Source organism: Ambystoma mexicanum, chromosome 8 (genome assembly GCF_040938575.1).
Source record: "Ambystoma mexicanum isolate Mex_15411 chromosome 8, UKY_AmexF1_1, whole genome shotgun sequence".
Taxonomy (NCBI): Eukaryota; Metazoa; Chordata; class Amphibia; order Caudata; family Ambystomatidae; genus Ambystoma; species Ambystoma mexicanum.
In genome coordinates this window covers 1673158234-1673184084 of record NC_090929.1, presented here as the reverse complement: position 1 = coordinate 1673184084, position 25851 = coordinate 1673158234, and the positions used below count along the sequence as shown (strand labels likewise).

Here is a 25851-nt window from a genome sequence, read left to right as displayed (position 1 = left end):
GTGTGCGGTGCACGTTGGCGCACAGGCCATCTAACTGCGTGCGCCAGGTCACAGCGAAAATCGCACAGGCCACAGCGAAAATCGCACATAGCGCGGCGCACGCAACAAAAGTAGGCGGAACACAGGCATAACACTCAGAATGGGGAACAACTTGCCAAAACGTGGGCGTCACGGGGGAAGTACAGGGCACAAGTGCGCGGAACGCCCACACGCTCGCCTACAACACGTATTCATGGAATAGAATAGGGCAAAAAAGCGCACGCTCAAACCAGCGCACAGGCACAAACACGACCGCCACAAAAAAGCAGGCGGTAGCGTCTCTGCGGCTGTAAGAAATGTGCGCCAAAAGGTGCGTCAACAAATAGCACCTATATACTGCCATGATGAATGTCCTATACTGTGGCCCTCCAGGACAAATGACGTGCAAAGGGGTACCCACAAACACGGACACCCGCTGACAAAAAATACGTGTGCGTGTATACCGGGGTGCGCGGGAAGTCTCACACGCGATTTGCCCGTGTACGTGGATTTCAGGTGTGCGCGGGAAGTTCCACACGCGATTTCAGCAGGGTATGTGTATTTCATGGGTGCGCGGTAAGTTCCACACGCGATTTGCCCGTGTACGTGGATTTCAGGTGTGCGCGGGAAGTTCCACACGCGATTTCAGCAGGGTATGTGTATTTCATGGGTGCGCGGTAAGTTCCACACGCGATTTCAGCAGGGTACGTGTATTTCATGGGTGCGCGGTAAGTTCCACATGCGATTGGCCCAGTGCGAGCAGGGTACGTGTATTTCAGGGGTGCGCGGGAAGTTCCACACGCGATTGGCCCCGTGCAAGCAGGGTACGTGTATTTCAGGGGTGCGCGGGAAGTTCCACACGCGATTTCAGCAGGGTATGTGTATTTCAGGGGTGAGCGGGAAGTTCCACACGCGATTTCATCAGGGTACGTGTATTTCAGGGGTGCGCGGGAAGTTCCACACGCGATTGGCCCAGTGCGAGCAGGGTACGTGTATTTCAGGGGTGCGCGGGAATTTCCACACGCGATTTCAGCAGGGTATGTGTATTTCAGGGGTGCGCGGGAAGTTCCACACGCGATTTCATCAGGGTGTGTGTATTTCAGGGGTGCGCGGGAAGTTCCACACGCGATTGGCCCAGTGCGAGCAGGGTACGTGCATTTCAGGGGTGCGCGGGAAGTTCCACACGCGATTTCAGCAGGGTATTTGTATTTCAGGGGTTCTGGGGAGTACCACAGGTGAATTGGCCGTATGGGTCCTCCCAGGTGTACGCTCCACAACCTCCACGGCCCCTGCAGGCAGCCCACACCACGGGGGACTACCCTGCACCCCTGCTCATGTCCCGCAGGCAGCCCATCCACCATGGGCATGCCCCCCAGCCAACCCACATGTCACCTTGCACTACTGATCAACAATGCATGTCTCCCACCACCCCCACCCCCCAGCCACCAGGGGCACCCACCACCAGGCCCGAACTCATGTCTCCCACCACCCCCACCCCCCTCCCCCTGCCACCATGGGCAGCCCCCACCAGGCCCCCACTCATGTCTACCACCACCCCCACCCCCCAGCAGTGCAGGGGCAGCCTCCACCAGGCCCCCACCCATGTCTCCCCCCACCCCCACCCCCCAGCATCCAGGGGCAGCCTCTACCAGGCCCCCACTCATGTCTCCCACCACCCCCACCCCCCAGCAGTGCAGGGGCAGCCTCCACCAGGCCCCCACTCATGTCTACCACCACCCCCACCCCCCAGCAGTGCAGGGGCACCATCCACCAGGCCCCCACTCATGTCTCCCACCACCCCCACCCCCCAGCAGTGCAGGGGCAGCCTCCACCAGGCCCCCACTCATGTCTCCCACCACCCCCACCCCCCTGCCACCATGGGCAGCCTCCACCAGGCCCCCACCCATGTCTCCCACCACCCCCACCCCCCAGCAGTGCAGGGGCACCCTCCACCAGGCCCCCACTCATGTCTCCCACCACCCCCACCCCCTGCCACCATGGGCAGCACCCACCAGGCCCCCACTCATGTCTCCCACCACCCCCACCCCCCAGCAGTGCAGGGGCAGCCTCCACCAGGCCCCCACTCATGTCTCCCACCACCCCCACCCGCCTGCCACCATGGGCAGCCCCCACCAGGCCCCCACTCATGTCTCCCACCACCCCCACCCCCCTGCCACCATGGGCAGCCCCCACCAGGCCCCCACTCATGTCTCCCACCACCCCCACCCCCCAGCAGTGCAGGGGAAGCCTCCACCAGGCCCCCACTCATGTCTCCCACCACCCCCACCCCCTGACTCCACGGGCAGCCCCCACCAGGCCCCCACTCATGTCTCCCACCACCCCCAGCCCCCAGCCACCAGGGGCACCCTCCACCAGGCCCCCACTCATGTCTCCCACCACCCCCAACCCCCAGCCACCAGGGGCACCCTCCACCAGGCCCCCACTCATGTCTCCCACCACCCCCACCCCCTGCCACCATGGGCAGCACCCACCAGGCCCCCACTCATGTCTCCCACCACCCCCACCCCCCAGCAGTGCAGGGGCAGCCTCCACCAGGCCCCCATCCATGTCTCCCACCACCCCCACCCCCCAGCCACCAGGGGCACCCTCCACCAGGCCCCCACTCATGTCTCCCACCACCCCCACCCCCCTGCCACCATGGGCAGCACCCACCAGGCCCCCACTCATGTCTCCCACCACCTCCACCCCCCAGCAGTGCAGGGGCAGCCTCCACCAGGCCCCCACTCATGTCTCCCACCACCCCACCCCCCAGCAGTGCAGGGGCAGCCTCCACCAGGCCCCCACTCATGTCTACCACCACCCCCACCCCCCTGCCACCATGGGCAGCCTCCACCAGGCCCCCCACCCATGTCTCCCACCACCCCCACCCCCCAGCAGTGCAGGGGCAGCCTCCACCAGGCCCCCACTCATGTCTACCACCACCCCCACCAGTGCAGGGGCAGCCTCCACCAGGCCCCCACTCATGTCTCCCACCACCCCTACCCCCAGCAGTGCAGGGGCAGCCTCCACCAGGCCCCCACTCATGTGTACCACCACCCCCACCCCCCAGCAGTGCAGGGGCAGCCTCCACCAGGCCCCCACTCATGTCTCCCACCACCCCCACCCCCCAGCCACCAGGGGCAGCCTCCACCAGGCCCTCACCCATGTCTCCCACCCCCCCACCCCCCAGCCACCAGGGGCACCCTCCACCAGGCCCCCACTCATGTCTCCCACCACCCCCACCCCCCAGCAGTGCAGGGGCAGCCTCCACCAGGCCCCCACCCATGTCTCCCACCACCCCCACCCCCCAGCCACCAGGGGCACCCTCCACCAGGCCCCCACTCATGTCTCCCACCACCCCCACCCCCCTGACACCACGGGCAGCCCCCACCAGGCCCCCACTCATGTCTCCCACCACCCCCACCCCCCAGCCACCAGGGGCACCCTCCACCAGGCCCCCACTCATGTCTCCCACCACCCCCACCCCCCAGCAGTGCAGGGGCAGCCTCCACCAGGCCCCCACTCATGTCTCCCACCACCCCCACCCCCCTGACACCATGGGCAGCCCCCACCAGGCCCCCACTCATGTCTCCCACCACCCCCACCCCCCAGCCACCAGGGGCACCCTCCACCAGGCCCCCACTCATGTCTCCCACCACCCCCAACCCCCAGCCACCAGGGGCACCCTCCACCAGGCCCCCACTCATGTCTCCCACCACCCCCACCCCCCAGCAGTGCAGGGGCAGCCTCCACCAGGCCCCCACCCATGTCTCCCACCACCCCCACCCCCCAGCCACCAGGGGCACCCTCCACCAGGCCCCCACTCATGTCTCCCACCACCCCCACCCCCCTGCCACCATGGGCAGCACCCACCAGGCCCCCACTCATGTCTCCCACCACCCCACCCCCCAGCAGTGCAGGGGCAGCCTCCACCAGGCCCCCACCCATGTCTCCCACCACCCCCACCCCCTGCCACCATGGGCAGCACCCACCAGGCCCCCACTCATGTCTCCCACCACCCCCACCCCCCAGCAGTGCAGGGCCAGCCTCCACCAGGCCCCCACTCATGTCTCCCACCACCCCCACCCCCCAGCAGTGCAGGGGCAGCCTCCACCAGGCCCCCACTCATGTCTACCACCACCCCCACCCCCCAGCAGTGCAGGGGCACCCTCCACCAGGCCCCCACTCATGTCTCCCACCACCCCCACCCCCCAGCAGTGCAGGGGCAGCCTCCACCAGGCCCCCACTCATGTCTCCCACCACCCCCACCCCCCAGCAGTGCAGGGGCAGCCTCCACCAGGCCCCCACTCATGTCTACCACCACCCCCACCAGTGCAGGGGCAGCCTCCACCAGGCCCCCACTCATGTCTCCCACCACCCCCACCCCCCAGCAGTGCAGGGGCAGCCTCCACCAGGCCCCCACTCATGTCTACCACCACCCCCACCCCCCAGCAGTGCAGGGGCAGCCTCCACCAGGCCCCCACTCATGTCTCCCACCACCCCCACCCCCCAGCCACCAGGGGCAGCCTCCACCAGGCCCCCACCCATGTCTCCCACCCCCCCACCCCCCAGCCACCAGGGGCAGACTCCACCAGGCCCCCACCCATGTCTCCCACCCCCCCCACCCCCCAGCAGTGCAGGGGCAGCCTCCACCAGGCCCCCACCCATGTCTCCCACCACCCCCACCCCCCAGCCACCAGGGGCACCCTCCACCAGGCCCCCACTCATGTCTCCCACCACCCCCACCCCCCTGCCACCATGGGCAGCACCCACCAGGCCCCCACTCATGTCTCCCACCACCCCCACCCCCCAGCAGTGCAGGGGCACCCTCCACCAGGCCCCCACTCATGTCTCCCACCACCCGCACCCCCCTGCCACCATGGGCAGCCCCCACCAGGCCCCCACTCATGTCTCCCACCACCCCCACCCCCCAGCAGTGCAGGGGCAGCCTCCACCAGGCCCCCACTCATGTCTCCCACCACCCCCACCCCCCTGCCACCATGGGCAGCCCCCACCAGGCCCCCACTCATGTCTCCCACCACCCCCACCCCCAGCCACCAGGGGCACCCTCCTCCAGGCCCCCACTCATGTCTCCCACCACCCCCCAGCAGTGCAGGGGCAGCCTCCACCAGGCCCCCACTCATGTCTCCCACCACCCCCACCCCCCAGCCACCGGGGGCACCCTCCACCAGGCCCCCACTCATGTCCCCCTGCACCCCCACCCCCCAGCATCCAGGGGCACCCTCCACCAGGCCCCCACCCATGTCTCCCACCACCCCCACCCCCCAGCCACCAGGGGCACCCTCCACCACGCCCCCACTCATGTCTCCCACCACCCCCACCCCCCAGCAGTGCAGGGGCAGCCTCCACCAGGCCCCCACCCATGTCTCCCACCACCCCCACCCCCCAGCCACCAGGGGCACCCTCCACCAGGCCCCCACTCATGTCTCCCACCACCCCCACCCCCCTGCCACCATGGGCAGCACCCACCAGGCCCCCACTCATGTCTCCCACCACCCCCACCCCCCAGCAGTGCAGGGGCACCCTCCACCAGGCCCCCACTCATGTCTCCCACCACCCGCACCCCCCTGCCACCATGGGCAGCCCCCACCAGGCCCCCACTCATGTCTCCCACCACCCCCACCCCCCAGCAGTGCAGGGGCAGCCTCCACCAGGCCCCCACTCATGTCTCCCACCACCCCCACCCCCCAGCCACCAGGGGCACCCTCCACCAGGCCCCCACTCATGTCCCCCTGCACCCCCACCCCCCAGCATCCAGGGGCACCCTCCACCAGGCCCCCACTCATGTCTCCCACCACCCCCACCCCCCAGCCACCAGGGGCACCCTCCACCAGGCCCCCACTCATGTCTCCCACCACCCCCACCCCCCAGCAGTGCAGGGGCAGCCTCCACCAGGCCCCCACTCATGTCTCCCACCACCCCCACCCCCCTGACACCATGGGCAGCCCCCACCAGGCCCCCACTCATGTCTCCCACCACCCCCACCCCCCAGCCACCAGGGGCACCCTCCACCAGGCCCCCACTCATGTCTCCCACCACCCCCAACCCCCAGCCACCAGGGGCACCCTCCACCAGGCCCCCACTCATGTCTCCCACCACTCCCACCCCCCAGCAGTGCAGGGGCAGCCTCCACCAGGCCCCCACCCATGTCTCCCACCACCCCCACCCCCCAGCCACCAGGGGCACCCTCCACCAGGCCCCCACTCATGTCTCCCACCACCCCCACCCCCCTGCCACCATGGGCAGCACCCACCAGGCCCCCACTCATGTCTCCCACCACCCCACCCCCCAGCAGTGCAGGGGCAGCCTCCACCAGGCCCCCACCCATGTCTCCCACCACCCCCACCCCCTGCCACCATGGGCAGCACCCACCAGGCCCCCACTCATGTCTCCCACCACCCCCACCCCCCAGCAGTGCAGGGCCAGCCTCCACCAGGCCCCCACTCATGTCTCCCACCACCCCCATCCCCCAGCAGTGCAGGGGCAGCCTCCACCAGGCCCCCACTCATGTCTACCACCACCCCCACCCCCCAGCAGTGCAGGGGCACCCTCCACCAGGCCCCCACTCATGTCTCCCACCACCCCCACCCCCCAGCAGTGCAGGGGCAGCCTCCACCAGGCCCCCACTCATGTCTCCCACCACCCCCACCCCCCAGCAGTGCAGGGGCAGCCTCCACCAGGCCCCCACTCATGTCTACCACCACCCCCACCAGTGCAGGGGCAGCCTCCACCAGGCCCCCACTCATGTCTCCCACCACCCCCACCCCCCAGCAGTGCAGGGGCAGCCTCCACCAGGCCCCCACTCATGTCTACCACCACCCCCACCCCCCAGCAGTGCAGGGGCAGCCTCCACCAGGCCCCCACTCATGTCTCCCACCACCCCCACCCCCCAGCCACCAGGGGCAGCCTCCACCAGGCCCCCACCCATGTCTCCCACCCCCCCACCCCCCAGCCACCAGGGGCAGACTCCACCAGGCCCCCACCCATGTCTCCCACCCCCCCCCACCCCCCAGCAGTGCAGGGGCAGCCTCCACCAGGCCCCCACCCATGTCTCCCACCACCCCCACCCCCCAGCCACCAGGGGCACCCTCCACCAGGCCCCCACTCATGTCTCCCACCACCCCCACCCCCCTGCCACCATGGGCAGCACCCACCAGGCCCCCACTCATGTCTCCCACCACCCCCACCCCCCAGCAGTGCAGGGGCACCCTCCACCAGGCCCCCACTCATGTCTCCCACCACCCACACCCCCCTGCCACCATGGGCAGCCCCCACCAGGCCCCCACTCATGTCTCCCACCACCCCCACCCCCCAGCAGTGCAGGGGCAGCCTCCACCAGGCCCCCACTCATGTCTCCCACCACCCCCACCCCCCTGCCACCATGGGCAGCCCCCACCAGGCCCCCACTCATGTCTCCCACCACCCCCACCCCCAGCCACCAGGGGCACCCTCCTCCAGGCCCCCACTCATGTCTCCCACCACCCCCCAGCAGTGCAGGGGCAGCCTCCACCAGGCCCCCACTCATGTCTCCCACCACCCCCACCCCCCAGCAGTGCAGGGGCAGCCTCCACCAGGCCCCCACTCATGTCTCCCACCACCCCCACCCCCCAGCCACCGGGGGCACCCTCCACCAGGCCCCCACTCATGTCCCCCTGCACCCCCACCCCCCAGCATCCAGGGGCACCCTCCACCAGGCCCCCACCCATGTCTCCCACCACCCCCACCCCCCAGCCACCAGGGGCACCCTCCACCAGGCCCCCACTCATGTCTCCCACCACCCCCACCCCCCAGCAGTGCAGGGGCAGCCTCCACCAGGCCCCCACCCATGTCTCCCACCACCCCCACCCCCCAGCCACCAGGGGCACCCTCCACCAGGCCCCCACTCATGTCTCCCACCACCCCCACCCCCCTGCCACCATGGGCAGCACCCACCAGGCCCCCACTCATGTCTCCCACCACCCCCACCCCCCAGCAGTGCAGGGGCACCCTCCACCAGGCCCCCACTCATGTCTCCCACCACCCGCACCCCCCTGCCACCATGGGCAGCCCCCACCAGGCCCCCACTCATGTCTCCCACCACCCCCACCCCCCAGCAGTGCAGGGGCAGCCTCCACCAGGCCCCCACTCATGTCTCCCACCACCCCCACCCCCCAGCCACCAGGGGCACCCTCCACCAGGCCCCCACTCATGTCCCCCTGCACCCCCACCCCCCAGCATCCAGGGGCACCCTCCACCAGGCCCCCACCCATGTCTCCCACCACCCCCACCCCCCAGCCACCAGGGGCACCCTCCACCAGGTCCTCACAATCCCCAATCATGTGCGTAATGGTCAGCCTCCACAGCCAAAAAGCCCTACCAAGTAACCCATTCACCCACATGGAAATGGAAATTACATGTTACACCCCCAATGTTCATGAAGCTAATGAACCCATGTCCGTCACACACAATGGTTGCAATTGAATGGGAAAACACCCAACATGACATGCATGAAACCAATGAGATGATACCACACAGTTAAGTATGAAAACAAAATTGTATTGAAAAAAATAAAGAATGCTAAAGAAAGGAAACAAACTACAATGGGAATGAGAAAAAATAAGCTGCATGTCCGTATTAAAAAAAAACACTGCAAATCAGAATCCAAAAAAATGTCGTCCAAAGTCAAATGTAAAAAAATCTCTATGCAATAAAGAACTATGTTAAAAACTACCAAGGGTCCATGAGCCCAACTGAACAAAGGAAACCTACTAAAAAACCCTAACAAAAAATCAACTATATACAAAAAGTGGAGCAGTGTCCGTCGACTCCAAATCATAAGAAACAAAGGAAACCTAAAACTAAAGAACTATATACAAAGGCGGCGGGCAAGTCCAGCGGCTCACTCCGTGGTGTCCCGGGACAGGGCATCATCGAACTCCTGTTCGATGTCCCGGAGGCGGTCCAGTTCCATGGCCCCGAGGGTCCGCAGGGACGACGCCGTGTCCTCCTCCAACCCCCTGCGGATTGCCTCGAGGCACTCGGCCCGCCTCAGGGCCCTCCGCATGGAGTTCTCCGCCCTGACCATTGTGAGCCGCGCCTCTTCCGCCCGCCGCCGCTCCGCACCTATGGCGTGGCCCAACCGCTGCCACACGGAAGACACTCTCTGTCCTGGGTCCCCCTGCCCTCCGGCCGATGCCTGCCCCTCCGATGTGGAAAGCCCCGAGCCTTCATGTCTCCCACCATGTTGCTGCTGCTGCTCTGCCTCTGCCCGTGCACTGCCTCCTGCTGCCTGCACATCCTCCGCCGGCTGGGGTGCAGTTGTTGATGTGGCCACCCCTGCTGGACCTCCGACTCCCGACTGTGGCAGGGATGCCTCCTCCACCAGCCTGGCCGCACCGTCAGAGGCAGCTCCACAGGGCACCCAGGTGACTGATGGGTGGGAAGATGGCACAGAGGACGACTGGCGCGTAGGGGGTCCAGTTGAGGAGGGGGTCGGAGCAAGCCCCATCAGACGGAGGAATCCGGCCTGGGTGACCTGTCCCAGCAGGCTGACGTGGTCAACGAGCCATTCGAGATGACGTGCAGTCTCTCCATGAAAAGACTGCAGGTCACCTCGCATGGCCCGTTGACGCAACGCCACACCAGCCAGGACAGGCTCAACCCGGACCTGGATGGCCACGTCCGCAGGCAGAGGAAGGCCAGTTGACGTCAGCTCATCCCCTGCCTGAAAACAGGTCTGGACGTAGGCATCCCTGCTGGTGCAAGATGATGCAGGGACAGGATCGGGGACAGGATTGCACACAGGCACCTCCGCGGCGGCCTGTGCTGCCTCCTGTGCCTGGTCCTGCACTGCACCACTAGCACCAGTGGGATCCCCACCTCCAGACCCCGTCTCTGGTGCTTGCACGGCCTCCTCCTCCACCAAACCCCCCACCAACCTGGATGACTCCGTGCCATCTTCCCCTGTTGGGCCCTCTGGGGTCCCAGCTGCCCCTTCTGCTGCCGAGGAGTCCAACTGCAACCTCCGCCTCTTGGACCTCCCCCCGGCAGCTGCGGCCTGGGACGCGGCGCCGGACTCCTCACTCCCCGACGAGATGACAACACGGGAGGGGAGCCGGGCCTTGCGTCTCCGGCTGGCGGTCGGATCCCCGCCGCTGTGCTCCACAGCACCTTCTCCGCCCTCTTCATCAGTTGACGCTGCAGACAGGGAGAAACAAAACACAGGCATCAGGGCACTGTACAATGGACACATACACACATGACAGTTGCACATGAGTAGCATTGGCAAACCTCAGACATGTCATCACAATCCCCAACACACGTCATTGCAACTCGCACACATGAGCCATACCACAGCCATATCGCAACTGCCAGCACCATCCATACACATACAACAGCATCAGCAGCCAAAGGGGAGCCAGACATCACATGCAACACAGGAAGTGCACCACACATGTTCACACACCACTACACTTGCATGCATGTGTACACCTCTGCCAAGTGTCGCACTGTTCAGACGGGCATCCATGTCACATCTGCCAATCAGGCTTCCACATACCGCTGTCACATGCATCCATGTTGCATCACTGTTGCACCCTTGTCAAATACACACACATGCACATGTACACAGTGCTCATACATGCAGCCGAAAACAACATACATGCGTGACATCACGGACATGTCTACTTACATACACATTCATCCAAACGTGTGCACGCACAACTGCATTTGCCATGCAAGCCTACACACACAAGCACCATCCATGTCTCACACATTACAGCCCTCGCATGTGTCAGCCCCACGGCCCTGTACACCCCCACCCATACTCGACCCCATACAAAGATGTGCAACCTGCACAATACCGAATAATCACCACACGCACTGCTCACAATCAGGATGCATGTACACTCACTGCTCGACTCCAGACGGGTCTGCTTCTCTAGGACCTGGACGTGGAGCGCTGGGGATATGCGTTCCAGGACCCCCATCTGTTCTTCCGACAAGTGGCCCCGGCGCCCCTTGGCATCCGCTGCCTTCAAGAGGCGCCGGGCCTTGTTCAGGGTCCTGGACCTGTAGTCCTCCCAGCGCTTCCTGACATGTTGTAAGTCCCGGACTGCCACCCCCTCCGCGTTGATGGCAGTCACGATGTCAGTCCAGATCCGAGTCCGTCCTTCCTTGTCGGCGCGGGAACTTCCGAAGAGGGCATCATACTGCCCCAGGACTTGCTCCACCAGGACACCAACTTCGGTGGCACCAGGCACCAGCCCCTCTGCCTCTCTGGCCGGGGGTTGCCAGTGGTCACAGATGGTGTTTGCCCCGACATGACAAACCCAGAGGCAGGAGTGGGTGGGCAACTGGGTCCTGGGGCTGGGCTGTGGAGCGATGGAATTCCAGTCGGGAGTCTTCGGTTCCAGCAGGGGTGGTCACAGCAACAGCACCCCTGGCTGATGTGCAGGCAGCAAATGGCAGTGCACGTGGGCAGCAGGCAGTCAGGCAGCAGCAGATGGCAGGTGGGAGCGTGCTCGGGGCTCTGGGGGGCAGTAGTTCGGCCTTCTGGGCAGGAGCGTGGTCTTCCGTGTGCTTACGCGTGGCCAGCTTGGTACGGAGTGAATTGGCACGTGAAAATCCTGCACGTCAGCGTGAAAATCGAGGAAAGGCCCTTAGCGCGTAAGCGCGTCAGCACGGATACGCGATTCTATTGGACCAAAGGCCCTCAGCGCGTAAACGCGTCAGCACGCATACGCGATTCTATTGGACCAAAGGCCCTCAGCGCGTAAACGCGTCTGTAACGTGACCCGCACAGGTGTTTCCCACACAGCACGTGATGACAGAGCACACGTGGAAAGACTGCACGTCAGAGTCTCATCGCGTGTAATTGGACAAAAGTGCGCGTACACGCGATTGGCCTATGTACGTGTATATCAGGGGTGCGCGGACACTTACACACGCAAGTACGTCAGCGCACCTGTATCCCGGGGTGCGCGGGAATTTCCACACGCTATTGGACTGGGTACTGGATTTCAGGGGTGCGCGGGTCACACGCTCGCCTACAACACGCGCAACGCATTAATTTGCGCGCTAACAAAATAACAAGCTCAGACCCAGGATGAACATACCGTTCCTAGCAGCAGTGGGCGTGGCCTACCAAAGGAGGAGGAGGAGGATAGTCAGGGCCAGAATATTCACACCCAGAACCAGCCTTTTCGGGATGCCTGATGACCAGGTGCATGGGAGGTACAGGTTTCCACCACACATTATACTGGACCTGGTGAGTGAGTGGGAGGATGACCTCACATCACCCACCCTGTGCTCCCAAGCACTCAGCCCCCTGGAGAAGGTCCTCAATGTACTGCACTTCTTAGCCACTGGATCATTTCAGCGGACAAGTGCCATTGTGGGTGGTGTATCACAGGCCACCCAGTCACGCTGCCTACACCAGGTCTTGGACATCATCACTGCACGCCCATCAGTCCGCAGGCACATATACCTGCCCAGAACACCTGCAGAAAGGCATGCTGCCGCCCTGGATTTTTACGGTGTGGCACGATTCCCCAAAGTGCTAGGTGCCATCGACTGCACCCATGTGGCTCTACGTCCCCCCAGGGCATCTGAGCACATCTATAGGAACCGCAAGCACTGGCATTCCATCAACGTGCAGGTAGTATGTAATGCCAAGGGAATCATCACCTCAGTATATGCCAACTATCCCGGGTCAACCCACGACAGCTTCATTTACCGAATGTCCACCCTAAGCCGGGACCTAGAAGCTGGGCGGCATGGCGATACATGGCTGCTTGTTGAGTATGAATGCCACTGCACATGCATGCATGTCAGATACTGAGCAAGGTCACAACCCCACCAATGATACCAATCACCACCTCCACAGGGGACAGTGCCTACCCTCTCAGCCCCAACATGATGACGCCAATTCGGAACCCCACCACGCCACCCCAGGTAAGATATAACACAGCCCACATTACAACCCGGGGCATAGTGGAGCGCACATTCGGAGTGCTAAAGTCACGCTTTCGCTCCCTTGACCGTTCTGGCGGGCAGCTGTTGTACGCTCCCCCAGTAGTGTGCAGGATCATAGTGGCAGCATGTGTCCTGCACAACGTTGCAACACGCCGGGGCCTGGCCGTGGACATGGTGGTGGCCCCACATCCCCAACCACATGCACAGCCGCTGCGCATGGGAGGGGAAAGGGCACGGGGGAGGCAGCCCGTACACAACTAGTGGCTAATTACTTCACATAGAAATCACACCCCTGTGGAGTGCACACTGCCCTGGCACTTTCCATCTGACAATCAATGATGACTCAACCTGACACTGATCCTGAATGTCTGGAGAATGAACCGTGAAAACCATATCAGCCTGAGATTGTTCACCAGGAAGTGTCAAAATGTGTGCATCCCTACCCACACAGACACCACCAATGCAGTTTTGTGAAGTAACACATTCAAGCAGCTAAAATGAATACCCACTTGCAAAATGCAACAAGAGGACAGTGCCATGTCAGCCAACCCATCCCCAGCACCGCCACACGACACACCGTGCCATGTCATGCTATTTGCAGGTAAACAAAGTAATCCCCACAACATGACACTAGTGTCACAATGTAGAGTGTCCCTAATTGAAACTTGCAACACCTGAAATGCTCACAGTAATGCAGGACCAACAACAAACTTGAGCAGGTACTACCATTAACATGACATCACAAATGTTATATATTAGTAGTCTCACCACCTGGAAATGCCTGCACTCCCACCACTACCAACTGTGCAGTGTTGGCGCCATGTAGAGTTGTAGGTGCACTGCTGCCAACATGGACCCCATCTCCAGACTAGAGGGCCTTGTGTAGACATGAGGAAGGGACCTGCAAATTGGGAGGTAGACACAGATGATGAGTTACACATCAATGCAACATGCAGTGTACAACACAACAGCAATATGCACTAGGAATGTATACACAGTATTGACTAGACTACCCACACATGTAGTGGGAGTCCAATGTCACCATGTACGTCAATGTCACTTGGGCACACCCTTTGCAAGCCCATGGAAACGGGAAGCAGGAGGGGTGTGTGTGACTCAAACCCAAGCATCTGAACCAAATACATGACAAGCCTGCATGTGCCCAGCCACAATGCTGCGTATGCCCACAGGAACCACGGAAGCCAACAAATTGTCCCAAAAAAATTGGGAAAAATTATTTAGAAATTAAAAATAAAAATTAAAAATAAAAATCAAAAATGGCCATTGATGGGCCCGGGGGGGTTTGGGAGGCCACCCAGGAGGTCCGAGGACCGGGTGCACACCAGAACCCACCTGTGTGGGTCCTGGGAAAAAAAAACACCTCCATGGGCTCATGGCCCACACGGCTACCCTATTGTGGGAGTATCACTGCTGTCACTATTATCACCCTGTGCAGCTGCATCCGGAGGTGGTTGCACTATGGGAGGCAGCCCACGTAAGGCCCTAGTCTGCTCCTCCATGGCTGCAAGCATGCGGGTGTGGTAGGTCTGGTTCTGGAGTATGAGTGTGCGGAGGTCCCCATGCAACAACTCACGGGATGCCCGGACCTCCGCCCTCGTTGCCTGCATCTCAGCTGAGAGCGTACGGGTGAGACGCTCCAGCTGCTGTTCTGTCCTTTGGTGTGTTGAAGCCTCAAGCTCAACAAGAGTCGTCCTAGGTGAAGGAGCTCCTGCCTCAGGGCTTCCCTGTGGGCCTGGGACTCAATGGAGATGGCCTCCTGCAGAGTCGCCAGTGCCGCCCGCCTGTCCCTGTTGGACCCCAACATGTCCTCCCTGTGTGACTGGCAGATGGAGTCGGTTGCCTGCTCTAGTCGCCCCATCAGCCTTTCAGGGGGGACAATGGAAGTGGCCACCCTATCCATGGCCTGAGCCATCATCTCGGATGATGCTGCCTGTTGTGTTGCCGTACCGTAAATGGATTGCTCCCATGCGGTATTGCCAGGTGGCGTACGGCCACCACGTCGGCAGGCACCACACCTGTCTGGGGCAAGGCGAACTGCGCCTTGCTGTGCCGGCACTGCCCGAGGCTGCAGGGCTGCATTCCCCCTCTGATCTGCTGGCCCAGGAACAGGATCAGATGTCGCGGAGTGTGACCCTGCATCCGTAACCACCAAAGGCGTAGCTGCCAACACCGACATCCCCATTGAGGGTTCTGACCCTGGTGCAGGTGGGTGGGACAGAACAGAATCCCTCCCTGGAACACTCACCTGCGACGGCACGTAGGTCTCATCCGAATCAACACCCGAGTACAGCTCGGGAGAGGTGCAGCCAGAGACACCCCTTGAGAGCACGACCTGCAGCACTTGTGGGGTCTCACCCACCACCACACCATGTCCCTCACTGGTGGTTGGTCGGCCCTCGGACCCCTCCTGGGTCTGCACCATCTCCACAACCCCAGCAGTATCAGGTGCGTCTTCCCCTGAAAAGACATAAAAACAAAGAAATGGAAACAGGCATTAGCACCATGGCACACAATGAGGGCTGAGAAGCAAGAGAACCAGTACTTGATTGACACATGTCCCACATGACTAAAACCCTCCCATGCAGCACATGGCTGACCCATACGACTCAGGCGCACACACTCTCACCTGGCACACAAACAGAAGCCCTCACACACACACCATGCACATGGATGACACACACATGCATGTGCACTCACCGGACAATGCCTCGTAATCAGCCAGATCTCCCACGCCTTGGATCTGTTCCTCCGTGACGTAGGTCCCAGCGACTGACTCATGTGGAGTGAGTTCCATGTCTACTACTGGAGACCCACCTCCAGTCACTAGAGTTGCGGCATGACTTGAGGCCAGCTTACTCTTTGCCCTGCGCTTTAGGTCATTCCAGCGCGTATAGCAATCATTGGCTGTGCGCCTCACGATTCCAAGGGCACTTACGATGTCCGCAACGGTCTGCCAGTGTGCCTGGCGTTGTGCAGGTGTGGTCTTGGATCCTGCAACAATGACCATCTCGTTGTCATGTGCGGACACATACTCGACAAGTGCATTCAGTTCGTCATCCGTGAAGCTGGGCTTCCTGGACGGGCCGGACTGTGTAGCCATGTCTGGGGCATCAGCCTGTGCCGGACGAGCACTCTTCCTCTTCCGCTTGGAAGGTGGTGGTGATCCTGAGTGTCCTGCGCCACTCTGGACACTAGGGGCAGGAGCCCTGGTGGACTCTATATGAGGAGTGTGGGATTGCACACTCAGCATGGGAGTTGGTGCAGGCATTGGCTCTAGTGTGATGGTGTCAGGGGGAATGTCAGCAGCATGGACTAGGACCGACACTGTCCTGGCTGGGTGTGTGAGGGCTGGGGTGGATGGAGCCGCAGCTGCCCCTGCAGCCTCTCCGCCCTGCCTACTTGGTGCAGCAGATGACCTTGCTGCCCCAGATGCACGTGGCATGGTGACATCAACGTGCACCAGCGCACGTGTCATAGGCCTGCTGACCTGGAAGTCAGCCATGGAGTCAGCTAGGTCTGGTGCCACAATGGGCTTGTCCAACAAGGGCTGAGCATGGATGGTGTCAGCCACATCAGCCTCAACGGGAGGGGGAGGGGGGGATTATGGGTGCCCTTGACTGGTCCTCCACACATGGGGGGACAGGCTCACCCTGCAAGTAACGACCACGTCCCCTACCGGATCCACCACGGCCACCACTTGTGGCTCTTCCACCTTTGCCACCCTTACGGAATCCTCGCCTCCCAGCCATGGCACTGATGTAGATGTGCGTATGGGAGTGGCTGTAAACTATTGTCCTGGGCAATTGGGGGTCAAAGGGGTTGGGTACCAGATGGTAATTGTACCCTACTGCTCTTGCAAGGCTGATTGTAACCCCTGGGGAAAGATGACGGGTCACGCTACGCACAGGAGCCCCAAAAAAGGGAGATGACGTACACGCAACCCCTCCTAAACCACGTGTGCAGAAAGAAAAACCTGCACTACGCTGTGGCACCCAGTAACACAAGAATGAACGTATGCGTGTCACACGCAGCCTAGAATGACCTCTGAAGGGGTAGGCTACACACGGGGCAAGCACAGATGTTAGATACGTGCGTGACTCACCGTCTGCCAGGTAAAAGAGCGTGAAAAAGGAGCGCGTTTGGTTGGCAACACCCCCGCCAAAAGAAGATTTGTACGCTGTCTGAGGAGACAGGACAACAGTAGAAGGGAACACTGTTTGAGGGAACAGGCCCAGGTAAACCAGTAAAAGAGAAAAAAGAGAAAAAGCTGTCGGAGGTAACAGGGAATACGAACTTGAAACGCCGTGAAGTAAATCGCGTGTGAAACGACAAGAAGTACAGAATTCACCCACTCGCTCTCCGCGAAAAGCACGTACAAGGAAATGGTGTTCTACACGTACCTTTTATACAGGCCCACACGTCCAGCGTCACTTACGCGGCGTGTACGCGCTAGGGCCATTTCCACCAATTACACGCTTTGTCACTTCTGCGTGTAGGGCCATTTCCACCAATTACACGCTTTGTCACTTCTGCGTGTAGGGCCATTTCCACCAATCACACGCGATGAGACTCTGACGTGCTGTCCAATTACACGCGATGACACTCTGACGTGCAGTCTTTCCACGTGTGCTCTGTCATCACGTGCTGTGTGGGAAACACCCGTGCGGGTCACGTCACAGAGGCGTTTACGCGCTGAGGGCCTTTGGTCCAATAGAATCGGCTGGTGGAGGCTGCCCATGGTGGCAGGGGGGTGGGGGTGGTGGGAGACATGAGTGGGGGCCTGGTGGAGGCTGCCCCTGCACTGCTGGGGGGTGGGGGTGGTGGGAGACATGAGTGGGGGCCTGGTGGGGGCTGTCCATGGTGGCAGGGGGGTGGGGGTGGTGGGAGACATGAGTGGGGGCCTGGTGGAGGGTGCCCCTGCACTGCTGGGGAGTGGGGGTGGTGGGGGACATGAGTGGGGGCCTGGTGGAGGCTGCCCCTGCACTGCTGGGGGGTGGGGGTGGTGGGAGACGAGTGGGGGCCTGGTGGAGGCTGCCCCTGCACTGCTGGGGGGTGGGGGTGGTGGGAGACATGAGTGGGGGCCTGGTGGGGGCTGCCCATGGTGGCAGGGGGGTGGGGGTGGTGGGAGACGTGAGTGGGGGCCTGGTGGAGGGTGCCCCTGGTGGCTGGGGGTGGTGGGAGACATGAGTGGGGGCCTGGTGGAGGCTGCCCCTGGTGGCTGGGGGGTGGGGATGGTGGGAGACATGAGTGGGGGCCTGGTGGAGGGTGCCCCTGCACTGCTGGGGGGTGGGGGTGGTGGGAGACATGAGTGGGGGCCTGGTGGAGGCTGCCCCTGGTGGCTGGGGGGTGGGGGTGGTGGGAGACATGAGTGGGGGCCTGGTGGAGGCTGCCCCTGCACTGCTGGGGGGTGGGGGTGGTGGTAGACATGAGTGGTGGCCTGGTGGAGGGTGCCCCTGCACTGCTGTGGGGTGGGGGTGGTGGGAGACATGAGTGGGGGCCTGGTGGAGGGTGCCCCACAATGCTGGGGGGTGGGGGTGTAGGGGTACATGAGTTGGACATGGGTGGGGGCCTGCTGGCAGGTGCCCCACAGTGCTGGGGGGTGGGAGTGGTGGGAGACATGCATTGTTGATCAGTAGTGCAAGGTGACATGTGGGTTGGCTGGGGGGCATGCCCATGGTGGATGGGCTGCCTGCGGGACATGAGCAGGGGTGCAGGGTAGTCCCCCGTGGTGTGGGCTGCCTGCAGGTGCCGTGGAGGTTGTGGACCAGACCTACCAGACCTACTAGACCAAAACTAAGGAACGGTCTGTGTCAGAATGTCAAAACAAAAGAAAGTCTGTGCCCAAAGCTCTATTCTGACCCTCACACTATAAACTAAACTCCAAGGTGAAAACAGGAAATGTCTTTAACCTTGGAAGGTTCAGTAAAGTATCCATATAGGAAGAATAAATGATTCAAACAAAAGTTCTTCAAGGAAGAAAGTTGTGACTCCAAAGGATAATTCCCTTCCCCGGGATTCTTATTTACTTTTAGTTTTTTTTATAGACAATAGTTATTTAGACCTCTCTTGGCCTTTCACTATACATACAAAAAACTGTCTGGCTTTGCAACTAGGGTTTCTCTCAGGGGACGTGGTATTTCTCTCTCACACAGGTGGCTTGGTTTTCTTCTTTGTTGTTTAGCATAGTCCTCTTCAATTGCTTGGTATACTCCCCTGCCAGGATTTATGTTTCACTCACTTGCAAAATGCCTGGTGTGCTCTCCTTCCAGGACTTCTGATTCACAAACTTGAAAATCCCTGGTGAACTCTCCTACCAGGACTTTTGTTCCTTTGGGGTTGATATCCACTCCAAAAAGCTGCTTGTATATAATATTGGATAATGTATCCCTTTGACATGCTATCCTTTTTCTGTCTCTCAAGTATTGCCACTTTGTACATTTACATATCAGGATAGGGTTGATTTGTGTTCTAAATTCCCTTTTCTCAATATGTCCAAGTGTCTCCTTTTCAATTGAGGAATTTCTAATTTTTAGTACTCTGCGTGCTTGCCGAAACGCCCCAGTGTCCCCGTTGCTCTTGAGTGCACTCACAGGCTTTCTTTGGCGTTGCTTCATTCTCACGCAGTATGCAGATGGAATATTCCTGTCTGCCTCCTTCTCGCATTCATCTTTCCTTTGCTCACCAGTCCTCCGCTGCTTCCAGTGGGCTCGTCTGCTTTCTTCTTCACTTCGGTAGGTGGGACGCTGCTTTCCTCCATCTGCGAACGTACAGGGGTTTGTTACCGACTCCTGGCATTCCTGCAGCTCTTCTCGGCTCGGGAGCTTCTTCCTTCCACATCGGTGAGCCACCTGGCGCGACCACACCGATCCTCGCTCTTCAACTCTCTGTGCCTCGCAGAAAGGTGCAGCCCAGTCACAAGAGCAGCTGTCAATGATTCCCGGTTTGAGTTGTACAAATCTAACAGGCTCAGGTGTGCATCAGGAAACACTAGAGCGCTCGTTCAGCTTACAGTTCCTTTTGCTCCATTTTGCTCTATCCCTCTTCTTCATCCCAGTATTTTGGGGATTCTGGTAATTGAAATCCAATGTTGACAATTGATTTGTAAAATTTGAATAAGCATTTTGAAAAGGTTTTGGTGCTAAGTCAGTTCCGATTGATCATTGGAATTGAAAAAGGTAATTCCATCAAATTGGCAAGGATGATTCATAGATTCAGTGGAAGGGATTTCCCTGTTCATCATGGAAAAGGGGTTGATGCATGACAATATGCCATGATGGTTTCAGACACGGGAAAATGGGGGATACCATGTCCCACCCGATGGAGCCATGACATCTTCACAGCGGCCGTCTCCTCCCATGTGATACACCCTCATGTAGCCACCCCCAGGGTCAGGTTGCTGCTGCCTCCCCCTGGCCACATGCAAGGACGTTAGCGCTATAATCCCTGAGACTAATTATGAGCCAAGAAGTGAGCAGGTGGCTATAATCCCTGGGACTAATTATGAGCTAAAAAGCGAGCAGGACAATATAATCCCTGGGACCAAGTATGAGTCAAGAAGTGAGCCGGTCGCTATAATCCCAGTGACTAAATATGAGTCAAGAAGTGAGCAGGAAGGTTTAATCCCTGGAACTAAGCATGAGCCAAAGGTGAGCAGGGCAATATAATCCCTGGAACTAAGCATGAGCCAAGGGTGAGCAGGACGATATAATCCCTGGGACTAAGTATGAGCCAAGAAGTGAGCATGTCGCTATAATCAAAATAAAAAAAATATGAGCTAAAAAGCAAACAGGACGGCCAAGCATGAGCAAATAAGTGAGCAGGAAGGTTTAATCCCTGGAACTAAGCATGAGCCAAAGGTGAGCAGGGCAATATAATCCCTGGAACTAAGCATGAGCCAAGGGTGAGCAGGACGATATAATCCCTGGGACTAAGTATGAGCCAAGAAGTGAGCATGTCGCTATAATCAAAATAAAAAAAATATGAGCTAAAAAGCAAACAGGACGATATAATCCCTGGGACCAAGCATGAGCAAATAAGTGAGCAGGAAGGTTTAATCCTTGGAACTAAGCATGAGGCAACAGGTGAGCAGGACAATATAATCCCTGGATCTTCACACGAGCCAAGAGGTAAACTGGATGCTTTTTGCCTGTGAATAGTACATCCTGGAAAGTCTGTGGCCCATTAAATAGGCCCTTCCACTAATCACAGTGCAGCATCCCAACCCTTGTTTAACTATCCATCCTGGTGTTCAGTTGTAGCCATAGGCCCTTTTGGAGTTAACCGCAATCTATTCTGCTGCTTGTTAGTGACATGTGTTCAAGTACATTTCTGGCTTATATTCTGTTAACCCTTCATCACGTACATGGAAACCTCTTACGCATCTTCAAAGAAGCTATAATTAACAAATCCATTTATGCACTGAGTCAAATATGCCTCCATTTCACATGTCATAATGACCAGTACTCAGACACTGAAGATCAAAGTGTTTTGAAAAATAGTTGCGTCAGAACAGCCTGAAGCTGGACATATCTGAATCAAACACTGGTTCTATGTTTATCCAATCTCTTAGACAGAAATTACATTGAATGTCCTCCCCACAACCTTCTTGAGAAACAAGTCTCAAAAATAAAACAATGGAGCATGAAACTGGTGAGTCCTGCAGTCAGCGATTTGGTGAAAATCAACCTTGCAGCTCCAACCGCTGAAAAAACTGTCTTCAACCAAAAGGAGAATTACTCTGTGATCCCAGTACCCTTGGTCAAATCCAAGCTTAACTATGCCAACGCCATACATGATGGCTTATCAGAAAACCAACTGAACATGTCACACATGATGTAAAACTAATGTCCATCTGAGTCTAGGCCTTATGCAGTAATCCCAATCAGCACACCCCAAACTCTCCACTAACATATACTTCAAAATCTTCAGCCTCACCTTTAAGAGCACCCAGGACTCTGTGTTGGACCCACCCGGAAAGGAAAGCCCTGGATAGTTTCAGCTTTGTTGGGCATCTTTTAGGGAGGAGTAGCTTGGAACAATGGCTTTTTTTATTGTCGCACCCTGAAACTCCCTGCCTATTTCTGTGCACCAGGACCCTCCACCAGTTTCAGAAAAGAATACTTTAGATATCCATCTTGACTACTTTTTTCCGAGATTGGTTTGTCCTTAGGTATGATTTATTTCTGTTTTATTCATTTGTTGTATTATAGTTCTGTACTTTGCGCAGTACTCTGAGTGCCCGCAGGCAAGGTGTGTGCTATAATAAATGCAGCCAATAAAATCAACTTAAACCACTGATGATTCCTCTAAGGAGCTTCGCATTCCACACTATCCTGACTGTGCCTAGGTTCCAAGCTTGCCCCCGTAGGGCGCCAAATGAGGCTTAATTGTGTCTGGGACTGTGTATGGTCCTGTGCAGAAAAGGTGTCACCAAACAGTTTTGTCCCTGTTGCCCTTTCTGGGGAGAAATCAAGAATGATTTCCATAGTATGTGACAAAGCTGCTGTATAACTTTACTTTGGAGATGTTTAGTGGGGATCCAGAGACCTCCCCAAGCTAGCGGATTACAGACCCGGGGGAGGTATTGGGCGGATCCTCTGATCACCCTTATTTAATCCATTACATCAGACAGGGGGCAGTCACATGCAGGCAAGTCGCGCTCGTGCCCTAATTTCAAATACCAAGGTTCCAAAGTCAGAGTGCAAATACCATACAAAACTGAAATATGTTATCCATATCTTTAATTTTGAAGAATGTCGGCCGACATGTGTTTCGACAAAGTCGTCATCAAGGCTGGTTTTGTCATATCAAAAGAAAATATCAGGTATAATATAGACCAACATGTAAGTACACATGGTACAAATTGAATACATATGTTAAATCCAACCAAAGTAATCAGACCATAGAAAGTTCCAAATTAAATAAAATGAAATTTTAAAACATACCCCATTATTGGGCAGCAGACAAAGCATTTGGGGACACAGAAGATACAAATGAAAACAAAAAGGTGTGCATTGGTTACAAATCATTCACTAACTAGTCAAACTAAAACTTATGGGGGCACTGGTGTGGAGTGGGGGCACTGCATTTAGAGGTCCTACACCCACACCGTATTGTATTTTGCACCCATGACCATAGCTGGCACTTCAAAGGGAGAAATGCCACGGCCTGTAAAGTTACAGCCGACCCTGCAACCTGGGTGCTGCAAGCTGCCAGTTGTTTCCAAGCTACTTGCTGGAGCCGCAACAACTGCTGTATGGTTTTGGGTGGTCTCAGCATTCACCGCTGATGCTGAGGAACACTTGGCTCCCCTATATGGCACAAACCGCTTGCATGCACGTGTAGGTTGTGTTCTTTCCTTCTAAGACGGCTGAGTAGGCTCTTAAAGCCTCGGTCGCACTACAGAAATGCATGGCACACCTTCAGAAGAAACATCTGAATCAAAAAGTTAATATGCTCAGCCAATCACCAGCCACCACTATTCATTACAGCTGCAGGTCCTTAGTCCAATATCACCTCAAAGGAAGGGATCTGCAGGATATACAAGACCTGCTAAGAGAAAAAGTAGTCTGGGCATTTAGAGTCGGAATTGGTGCATAGAGTTAAGGCGCGAGGTGGCGAGACAAAGAGGAGATTACAAAGGAAGAGTAGAGAAGAGGAGGTTGGAGGCGACTGAGGGGGAAGGAGTATCTAAAAAGGAGGAGGTGGGTTTTAAGAAGGCAGGCAGGGAAAAACAGGAGGAGAAGATTGGAGTTGAGTGGTACTAGGAGAAGACCGGTTGGAAGGGATTATCAGGAGGATGTAGGAGTGAGATATGGAGAGAAGATACAGGGGGTTGGCCAGGCCAATGATAGCAAGGCCAGGAAGGTAGCCAAGTGCACATCGGGACCATGGCAGGAGAAAGGAGGGAGGCCAATATCAGAAGGAATAAAACCAAAGGAGAAACGAGGAATAAGCATATGGCCTGGCTTTGAGGGGGAGCAGGAATAGAGACAGAGAGGAAAGGGTGTCAAGTGGGCAGAGGTCAGGACCTTAGGATGAAGATGTGAGAAGGCCCTTGTCACATCACCTGCGGGGCATGTTCAAGGCCGGTTGGCTCCACCTCCATGTGGTGTGAAAGGGAGTCGCTGACTCCTACAGGAGTTGCACTGAGGAAACAGATTGCCATGTTCCACCATCAATGAGAGACCAGCAAGGACAGAACCGGGATACAGCGCCTAGAGACACAGAGGTGTGTGGTAGTACTCAGACTGCGAAATTTAAAAAGGAGCCCTATGAATTGTTGAAACTGGGACCAAGAGTATCAGTTTGTTGCAGAGGGAGAGACTCTTGGGGACTCTGTTCCATCAACATAAGGATAGACAGGTTATCCTGGCCATCTTATTACAGCTTTGTGTAGGGGGACCTCCGATTTCTCAAATAATTGTTTGTGAGCCTCATTATGACATAGGCTGCATGGAATCAGTGGGGATTGGAAGAAGGACCAGGCCCAGCAATCCTCTCCAGGTTGTTTAAAGTGGGGGAGAGCATGTTCCACAAATACAAATTTAAATGCAATTCCAGGTTAGTCTCGTTTGTTGATCCATGTCCTACTCATGACAATTATTTACCCTTTCTGGGTTGGAAAGTTACACTGCTAATAGAATTCCCAGTGGTCATGATTCATTTAAAGCTTTGCATCAATCTCTTTTGCAGCAACTGCACCTATAAAATAAGCATCAAGAGCTTCCAACCCGATGATTCTCTACGTTCTTCCAAAGCAAATCTAGCGATGGTGTGAACCAAATACCAAGACTATGGGGACTATGCTGCGACACGGACCCGAGGTGGTTGGAGCCCAGCTCAAAACATCCCTGTTCATAGCAGACACTCACTTTGTCTACAATGACCTAGGGCAATTGCCATCCAGTACACAGCAGAGACCCTGCTTAAAATGTGTTATGCACACGTTTGTATCCTTCCACACATTACATAAGTGTCACCTTTGAACCAATGAAACCACATCCACCACAGCAGCATCGAAGACCACCATCACCACAAAGCTGAAGCATCCCACAGATCCACATCTGGATGTCCAAGAAGCAATGTAGTGAAGCTGTAATCTCGCTGGGAGTATGTATTGGAACTGTCTGTGCAGCAAAAATGGGTCCCTGTTAATGCAATAGAACTACTGGAGGGCCAAGATGCAAGGCTGTGTGCATAAGACATGTGATATAAATGCAATTGACAATCAGAAAGCCTACCAAAAGGATGAGAATTAAATGTATACAGAAATGGGGAACGGGGTTGGTTACCTGTATAAAGGGCACACCGGTCCTTTCGATGGCTACCACGCCCACGGTCTGGTTCACCTCCAGGTCCAGGATGAGGATCTCCCTGGAGTAGAGCAGGAGCATGTGCTTCCGCCGCGAAGGCAGGTAGGAGAGCTGCAGGCAGTCGTTCAACGTGACAGACTCTGTGCTGCAAAACAAACCAATTCAAATGAACACATGCTCTTGAATGGTCTTTGACAATGGATAGATGAGAGATTCCTAAGGTCTAGAGCTCTTGCAAGAAACCATGCTGAGAATCTTGGATTGATTAAATGACTCTGGTGTCTTCTAGAGCAAAGGTGTCCTATGAAAGAACAAACTTCTATATTTCTGATTGCCTTAATGGGATATATTCCCTTGGGACAGGCACTCAGTATTTGCTGGATCCCCTTAGTTGGCCAGGCTTTGGGGCATCTAGAAAGGGTTTATCCCTATGTGTTGGGAAGCTTTGGTTGTTTTTAGAACATTTTGATATGGTTCATGTCTGAATGTGTTATTCAAGTCTGTGAGGTTAATACAAGTAATG

At 57.7% G+C, this 25851-nt stretch overlaps 1 protein-coding gene across 1 annotated transcript in view; it reads right to left on the bottom strand.

Annotated features, from left to right (window-relative positions):
• Positions 1-25851, bottom strand: part of WDR11 (WD repeat domain 11) — a 1001187-nt gene that overhangs the window by 817356 nt on the left and 157980 nt on the right. The window contains exon 6 of the mRNA XM_069611952.1: positions 25308-25473. Within this exon, the coding sequence (XP_069468053.1) occupies positions 25308-25473 (166 nt within the window). The remainder of the gene's footprint in view (positions 1-25307; positions 25474-25851) is intronic.